We start from the raw sequence: 9,845 nt of genomic DNA on the forward strand, positions 1-9,845 counted from the left end.
TCATGATGTCGACTATTATCAAATCATCAGCTCTGTAATTCATGTTCAGTTTTATCTTGTTTACTAGACCATACTAATTTCTGTTATTACAGGGGTCTAACTTATCCTTTTGGTAATCATGTTGGAGTCACCAACTCATTTCTCGAAATGAGGATGACCTTTGGCCTATACTCTTTTATTGTCTCAAGGCCTGTCACTTCTTGTCTTTTTCTTCACTTGACTATAGACTCTGTCAACATATCATGTTTTGATTTACCATTATCACCTATTTATCACATCTTACCCATAATGCTTTATTTACTCTCTTCTTATTCTCTTACTAATATTTCTATTTTTCACCTTATTCTATAAACTTCAACAGAACACTCTTTTGCTCTTTGATCCCCTTGCTCTATCCACTGGATTTTCGGGTAGCCTAACATTCTCTCTTTACTCGGGGCGGGTGCCATACAAAGGTAAATCTTTATCCCTTCTAGGGTTCTAGTGTCGATCTTCTAAATGTTTTTCTAGAAATTCTAGTATTTCATATCTAAATGTAATATTCTAGAGTGCACCATCGATGTGTCTCACAAGGAAAACTATAATCACGTTTGCAATATCCTTTGGAAATGTCAGCTAATGTTAACAATTCATCCACCATTTTTGGGTTACTCTAACCCCAGTTGGATCCTGATATCCCATCTTTCTCTTAAATAATATTTGTTAGCTCCTATAGGGCATAACTAAGATGGGTGTGGTCAATTGTACATACCTCTGTTACTCTTGAAGATAACTTAGAATACTTATATTTCTCTGCCTGAATTGCAAAACTGATAATCTTCACTAATTGGGTACCTCGCACCCTTCTTTACCTTGCTTCTTTTACTTGTTGAAACTTGTATCTATCTTTTGATTCTCTTGTTTCTTTTAAACCATATGGGTGGATAGATATTCATGCTGTAAGGCTACTTATCAAGAAGCTTACACGTCTTAGTACACACATAATCTACTGAAGACCTTACAGTTACTCATCATAAGCATGATTTTAAATCGAGCTTATCTAACTCAAATCTTCCACACCCACATTCAATATCTTATCAACTATCTTTGTGGTTGTAGGTATCATTGTATTACAAATAATGTAAAATTTAGGAGTTTTAATTCTTACAACTGAGCTCTACCACACGATATAGAGTAAGAAGAAAGAGTGACAATCCTAAAAGCCCTGTAGCCTCCTGCTTATAAGTATGGTGCACAACATACCCATTAACAAGACTCTACTAGACATGGCTTGTAGATTCCCTAAGACATAACTGCTCTGATACCAATGTTGTCACGACCCAAATAGATGGGCCACGACGAGCACCTGATGCCTTCCCCAATCAAGTACCAACGTAATAAATTTTTCTTATCATACCAATCATGGGTAAATTGTCTAGAAGGGCTATCATGATATAACCAGAACAAAACATATGGGAATACTCGACCCACATAATATACAAACTTATACATGTGACATACGGGCCTATACGATTGAAATGATCATTTGTACACTCAAAACAAAGGCCGACAAAGACATACAATCATCCATATACATGACATATATCTACAAGATTCTAAGAGTAGATACACGTCATAATGGCTGGGACAAGGCCCATCCACCAATCTATACATGTCTAAAGCATACTGACCAAATAGGTAGCTTCGGAGTAAGTGGAGTGCACCAACACCTTGCGCTGAGGTGATAACCTAAAAGAGGACTATCAACCTTTGTATGATGTTTGCCGGCATGAAATACAACATCCCCAGGCAAAAAGGAGGTCAGTACAAATAAAGTACCGAGTATGTAATACATGAAAGTAGTATATAAAATACATGAAAGAAATATGGAGTAAAGAACTCAACCTGTAAGTCTGAATAGCTCTGCAAATCATGAAACATTTAATATGTCATGCATATGGGTATAAATGTCATATCATGCATAGGTATATGCGTACATAAAATTATCAAGCCTCTAAGGGCATCCCATCATATCATCTCAGCCTCTATGGGTGAAAGCATCAACGTATACTAGCTGATTAGGTGGTGGTGTGCATATAATGCCATAACCTTTCCCCATACCCCATATATATAAAATATACGCATATATAACGCTACCTAGTCATCGGTCAATGTACATGTATAAATGAATGCAATGCATAAGAAGTAAGTCAATAACATCTCTCGGGATGTCATAAGATCAATATGCCTTAGGTTAATATCATGCAATAAACTTTATGAACTTACATATTTTCTGAGACCCATGAACAGAAGATATAATAATAGGACACGTGGGGATTTAAGAACATAAGCACCCCGAGTATTTCTAAGAATAGAGTCATTTGTGAAAGTTCTTCATTTTCTTGTTTCATTTGTATTATATAGAGCATGCCAAAAGGAAAAAAGGGCTAGCCGTAACATACCTTTGCAATCTTCTCCCCAATTGTCAACCAAGCTCAATATGATCTTCTTACATCAACAATGAGTAATTCGACTTCGTCGTTATCATATAGTTGTAACTCTCATATTTCAAAACCTATATTCTACAAGAAAATGGACAACACCTCCCATATTTTTACTACATCCATAAGTTACTAAAAGTCATCAAACAGCCTAAACAACAACAATATAATTCATAATAAGCTCTTCAATTACTTCAACAACCATTTTGAGCAGCAAACTTGATTTATGATTAACAAAATATAGTTTGCATCCAATTCCTTTTCCAGGAATCTGCCTACAACATCTATAACATCATATTTATGCTAACCATATCATTTAAAGCCAAACATCATAAGAATAATCTTCAAAAATAGTCTACACGCCTAGCACCTTAACCTTTATTGTCAACCTCTTATTTTTCATGTTATCTTCTTGAATCAACTTAATTAGCACATAGATAATCTTAAAAACAGAATCCATAACATAATCAATCTATATATAACAATGTTTATCCACAACAAACTTTATATATAGCCTCAACACATCCCATAAAAAGAGAGAACGATTCCTTATGTGAGGTCAATTACTATCTTGGAGATTTCCTCTCAAACAACTCAACCAACACATGATTAACCTTAAGAACAACCAATAAAATTATTTACTTATCTTATGAAGTAGATATAACTTGAAATCCTCAGCTGGTTTAGCTCACAACAACCCTTAATCACACCACAACACTATAGGAGTTGTAATCTCTTCTTGAATCAACCTTTATGTTCAAGTTGGTGTATAAACACTTGTATTTCTCCAAGAAACTCAAATATATATGAGGGAGGGACTGATTCATAACTTAATCAACAACAAAAACACGATATCTGAGGTTACTTCACTTGAAGAATCCTCCAAAACAGCCACAAGATGAAGGACTACGATCTAGCAAGCACCACAGGATCTCTAGCATTGGAGCCAAGTTTTTCGGTTTGATTTTCACTCTAGAATCATGGAGACTGCTTTGAGAGTGTTTTGGGTAAGTGTAGGGTCTTCTTGGGTTGAAAATGATCCCAAATGAGCCTTTACCCGATCGTTAAAGGTTAGAGAATCACCCACCGCCTAAGTGGGTCCCACGGGAGCTGCTTGTGCCATTTCATGAAAACACGAATATATCTCTACTCCGAAATCATATTGATGAAAGATTTAATAATTTGGAAACTATACTGATAGACCTTCAATTTGGTATGTGTATCATCCTTTAATTTTAAGTATATTAGGATAAAAGCTCAGCTACATTTGACCTAATTTTCAACACATTATTGACCTTTGCCAACTTTTCTTCCATGACTTGCTATACTTCAAACCGTAGCACACGACTATCATATGACTAAACAAACTCATAATATAGCCTCATTATCATGTTAAGCACCTTGGTCTACCCAAAAAGTATATGTTATAACTTTTCAGCTTGTCAACTTTCGACGAAACTTATTTTCTTCAATCCGATTAGCTTTTTAGCCTTCCAACACTCTTGGTACTTGTTATTCATGATCTTAAATATTTTTACCCTCCAAGGTAACATGACTAACTTACTTCATGTACTTTTAAAAATGATGTCATTGCTGAGCTTACATCAATTATCTTACGACGTACTCTTACGTCCGAAAACATGAGATGTAACACTATTATGGTAGACCCAGGTATATCGTGCTTGTTTGGCCACTATCGGGAGCTTTGAGACTAGGGTACACCTTTTATTACTAGATATGGTGGATTTTGACGTGATATTGAGAATGGATTGGTTGTCACTTTATCATGTTATTTCGGATTCTCACGCCAAGACTATGACATTAGCCATGCTGGGGTTTCCTCTATTGGATTGGAGAGGGACTCTTGGCCATTCTACTAGCAGGTTCATTTCTTATGTGAAAGCTTGGCATATGGTCGAGAAGAGGTGTCTTGTATATTTAGCCTATATCCATGCTTCTAGTGCGGAGGTTCCTTCTATGGATTTGGTACCAGTTATGCATGGGTTCCTAGAAGTGTTTCATATATATTTGTCGGGGATGCCACCCGACAAATATATCGACTTCTGCATTGACTTGGTTTCGGGAACTTGGCTCATTTCACCTTACCATACCGTATAGCCCTAGTTGAGTTGAAAGAACTGAAGGAACAGATGCAGGATTTGCTTGATAATGGATTCTTTAGACATAGTGTCTCACCATGGGGTGCACCGGTGTTGTTTGTAAATAAGAAACACGGTTCTATGAGGATGTGTATAGATTACAGGCAGCTAAACAAAGTCACTATCAAGAAAAAATATCTGTTGTCAAGGATTAGTAACTTATTTGATCACCTTCACGGTACCAAGGTGTTTTCAAAGATTGGTTTGAGGTCTAGCTACCTTTAGTTGAAGATTAGGGTATCAGATATCCCTAAGATAACTTTTCGGACTCGGTATGGTCACTATGAGTTCTTAGTGATGTCATTTGGCTTGACTAATTCCCCAACAACCTTTATGGATTGAATGAACCGACTGTCCAAGACCTATCTGGATTCCTTTGTGATTGACTTTATTAATGATATTTTGTTGTACTTTCACAGTCGAGAGAAGCATGAGCAACATCTGCAAATTGTACTTCAAACTTTGAGGGACCAGAAGTTATATGCCAGAATTTCAAAGTGTGAGTTCCGGTTGGAGTGAGTTGCCTTTGTGGACAATGTTATGTCTTCCGAGGGAATTAAGGTGGATCCTTAGAAGATTAAGGCAGTTCATAACTGGCCTATACCTACTTCAGTTGTAGAGATTCGGAGATTCCTAGGTTTGGCGAGTTATTATTGCCGGTCCATGGATGTGTTTTCATCTATCTTGGCCCCATTGACCAAGTTGACCTAGAAGGGTGCTCTTTTCAGATGGTCTAACGAGTGTGAGATGAGCTTTCAAAATCTCAAGACTGCATTGACTATCGCCCTAATATTAGTGTTGCGTACGAGTTTGATATCTTACACCCTGTATTGTGATGCATCGTGTATTGGGCTTGGCACGATATTGATGCAGGACGGTAGCGTGATTGCTTATGCATCTCAGCAATTGAAGGTTCATGAAACAAATTACCCTATGCATGACTTAGAGCTAGCAACCATTATTCACGCGCTGAAGATTTGGAGGAACAATCTTACGGTATTACATCTGAGGTCTATACCGACCATCGGAGTCTCCAACACCTATTGAAGAAGAAAGACCTTTATTTGTGGCAGTGGAGATGGTTAGAGTTGTTGAAAGACTATGATATCACCATATTATATTATCCGGGGAAGGCTAGTGTAGTGGTTGATGCATTAAGTAGGAAGGCTGAGAGCATGGGTAGTTTGTCATATTTACCGGTAGTGGAGAGGCCACTAGCCATGGATGTTCAATCTTTGGCCAATCGATTTGTGAGATTGGATTTTTCGGAGCCTATTCGTATTGTTTCTTGTGTTGTGGTACAATCCTCATTGTTAGATCATATCAAGGCTCGCCAATTTAATGATCCTCACTTATTGGTGTTGAAAGACACAATACAATGGGGTGGTGCCAAGGAGGCTATGATTGGAGATGACGGTATTATGCGGCTTTAGGGCCGATTTTGTGTTCCAAATGTTGATGGGTTGAGGGAGCTTATGTTTGAGTAGGCTCACAATTTGCTCTATTCCATTCACCCAAGTGTCACGAAGATTTACCATGACTTGAATCAACATTACTAGTGGCGAAGGATGAAAAAAAATATTGTTGCTTATGTATCTTAATGTTTGAATTGTCAACAGGTGAAATACGAGCATCAAAAATCTGGTGGATTGTCTTAGTGATTGGAGATCCTGGAGTGGAAGTGGGAGCGCATCACTATGGATTTGTGTTAAGCTTACCTCGGACCTTGAGGAAATATGATGCAGTCTGGGTTATTGTGGTCCGATTATATAAGTCTGCACACTTCATTCTGGTGATGAATTCCTATTTCTCATAGAGGTTAGCTTAGATTTACATCCGGGAGATTATCCGCCTACATGATGTGCCCAATTTTATCATTTGTTACTAAGGCACGCAATTCACATTGCATTTTTGGAGAGTCGTGCAGTGCGAGTTGGGCATGCAGGTCTCGTTGAGTACCCCTTTTCATCCTCAAATGGACGGACAAGTCAAGTGCACTATTTAGATCTTGGAGGACATGTTACGTGCTTGTGTTATTGATTTTGGAGGTTTATGGGAGCAGTTATTGCCTCTAGCAGAGTTCGCCTACAACCACAACTATCATTCGAGCATTAAGATGGCTCTGTATGAGTCCTTCTATGGGAGGCAATGTCGTTGCCGATTGGTTGATTTGAGCCCGGAGAGGCTAGATTGTTGGGTATCAATTTGGTCTGTGATGCTATGGAGAAGGTTAAGGTTATTCAGGAGAGACTTCATACATCTCAGTCCAGGCAGGAGAGTTATGTAGGACCAGAAGATTCGAGATGTGGCTTATATGGTAGATGAGAAGGTTCTTCTCCGAGTGTCGCCTATAAAGGGCGTTATGCAATTTGGGAAGAAGGGCAAGTTATGCCCGAGGTTTATTGGACCGTTAGAGATCTTCGACAGAGTTGGGAAGGTTGCTTATAGGCTTGCATTTCCTCCTAGCCTAGCAGTGGTACATCCGGTATTTTACATCTCTGTGCTTCGGAAGTACCATGAGGATAAACAACATATTTTGGACTTCAGCATGATACAACGTGATGAAAATCTGAGCTATGCGGAAGAGCCGGTAGCTATTCTAGACCGGCAGGTTCACAAGTTGAGATCTACGAGTTTTCCTTCTCTGAAAGTGCAATGGAGTGGTCAACCGATTGAGGAGGCTACGTGGGATTCTGAGTCCGATATGCAGAGTAGATACCCCCACCATTTTATCAGTCTAGGTACTTTTCTATGTTCGTTCAAGGACAAACGTTTCTTTTAGAGGTGGAGAATGTGATGACCCGATAGGTCATTTTGAGTACTGGCCATTATTTTTGTATTCCGAGACCTCCCATAGCTCATTGATAGTTGTAGATTTGCGTTCGTTGATTGTGTCATTTTCTGTAAAGCGTTTTCATAAGATTTTGATAAAAATATGATTTTTGGCCTAAAACGAGACTTGAGCTAACCAAGTGAACAATCTGGGTAAACGACTTCGGATCGATATTTTTACAATTCTGGTAGGTTCGTATGTATTTTTGGACTTGTATGCACGTTCGGCTAGGATCCAGGGTGACCTAGTGTATTTCGGCACGTTATGTGAAAATTTGTGAAAAGGAGTTTTAAAGGTGAAATTATTGAGTTTTGAGGTAGCGAGCGTGTTTGTAGGATGTTATTATATTTGTGTGCCGGTTTGGAGCCCGAGGGGCTCGGGTAAGTTTTGTGTTACACCCTATGTTTTCGTATGTTAGAGTATCCATAATTTAATTGATGTAAGCTCAGAAATGAGATCAACTTTGAAAGTACGTAAAGTAAGTTAATCCTTTTATAATGGAGGTTACAAATCTTTATGATCATGAATAACGAGTACCAAAAAGGTTGGAAAGCTTAGGTGCTAAATGAATTAAAGAAAATAAGTTTCGTCGAATGTCGACAAGTTTGAAATGTTATAACCTATACTTTTGGGGTTATACAAGGGTGATTAACATGATGATGAGGTTATGTTATGAGTTAGTTTAGTCGTATGAAAGTCGTGGGTTATGTTTTTAAGTCAAGCAAGTTGTGGAACAAAAGTTGGAAAAGGTCATCACAAGTTACATTTAAAAATGAGTTGAAACATAGGTTAAATGTAGTTGAGCTTTTCTCCAAACACACTTTGAATCAAGGGATGATATACATATGGAATTTAATATCTATGAGTCTAGTTTTCAACTCATTAAACCGTTTATCAATACAATCTTGGAGTATAGAGATATTCGCATTTTCGCGAGACCGCGCAGCTAGTAGGTGACAAGTAGGTGCATCACCTACTTGCCAAAAAGAGAGGCCTCAACTAAGTCGGTCAAGAGGGGACTTTTAAAGGATTATAGACTCCGTTTTTTCACCTATCTTTCATACCAAGAAAACCTAATTGAACACCTTCAACTCCTCCCCAAAAATCCCACACAAACCCTAGGGTATTCCGGGTGTTACGACGCTATTCTAGTGCTGAAAAGTCCAGACAGCTTGCTAGTTTCTCTTTCTTCTTTTTGTAGCCGTGTTGAGGAACTTATTTTTGATGAAAAAGGACCAGGTTTCGTGGGTTATACTCAGTACAAGGTAAGTTTATGCTTCTCCTTCCATTAGCTATGCGTTTGCGAGTTGTAACTCGATCGTAAAGAATAGACCTAGCTAGTTTCGAAAGAATGGTATGTTGTTTGTTCTTGTGTAATGGTTTGATGGTTGTAAACTTATTTTAAAGTTGAATTCATGGCTGGTTTCTTGGATAAGAGGTATAATGATTTACTTTTGATTGTATTTCCCAATTTGAAAGAAAAGACAAGTCGAAACGTGTTTAAGTAAACTGAAAAATTATTTTTGAGTTGATGAACTTTTGGGAATATTTTTAGGCTGTTTCATGTGGGTATTGGGTTGTCTCTTTTACTACTATTTTTATGGAGTTGAGAGGAGGAAGGTTGTGGAGAAACACCACATAATGGCAAGGTTGTTTGTTGGTCGTTCGTCGTAACATTTTCGGGTTGGTTGACACTATTATGGTTGTCGTGTTGTGTATGAAGTGATAGGGGTATGTTGGGCTGTTTGTGATTGTTTTGACTAGTGTGAAGTCATATATATAGGGGAGGTTATGTCCGTTTCATTGTAAAATAGGTTGTGGTCGATACATAATAGTTACGACGCTTAAACGATAATGAGAGTGTCATTTCTCTTATTGTAGACTATGGAGCCGTGAAATTGCATAGATTGAGGTTGGGAAGAATATACGAGGTATGTTAAGGCACTTACTTCTTTCTTTTGGCATGATCTAAAGTGACATGAACATAAACGGTATGCTAATTCATAACGGATCTACTCCTAGAAACTAAGGTTATCCATGTTGTTCTTTCCTTATAAAGTTATTCTAAACAAGTGTGTATGTTCCTTAAATCCCACTAAGGTTCATATTGATGGTAGGGATATCCATAATGTTAATCGAAGGTGCAATGACCTTACATCACTCTGAAAGGGTTAGAACGTGATTTCATGAGTCGAGCATGCATTATATATATGTATCTATTTTACTCTACCGAGCTGCGCTATAGTCGGCCGGGTATTGCACCTATTGTGCAACCACTGATCAGTTGGGTTTACCGAGCTCCACATGGCCGGTTACAATTCTACCGAGCATTATGATGGCCGGGTATGTTTTTACCGAGTCCTCTTTGAGGCC

The 9,845-nt window shown here is 38.1% G+C and overlaps 1 protein-coding gene across 1 annotated transcript; it reads left to right on the forward strand.

Annotated features, from left to right (window-relative positions):
• The first annotated feature begins 6,953 nt into the window (after positions 1–6,953).
• LOC138881212 (uncharacterized) lies at positions 6,954–7,421 on the forward strand. Its single transcript, XM_070161421.1, has one exon. It carries the CDS (start codon positions 6,954–6,956, stop codon positions 7,419–7,421), a length of 468 nt encoding a protein of 155 aa, XP_070017522.1.
• The last annotated feature ends 2,424 nt before the right edge of the window (positions 7,422–9,845 follow it).

Source organism: Nicotiana sylvestris, chromosome 11, assembly GCF_000393655.2.
Source record: "Nicotiana sylvestris chromosome 11, ASM39365v2, whole genome shotgun sequence".
Lineage (NCBI taxonomy): Eukaryota > Viridiplantae > Streptophyta > Magnoliopsida > Solanales > Solanaceae > Nicotiana > Nicotiana sylvestris.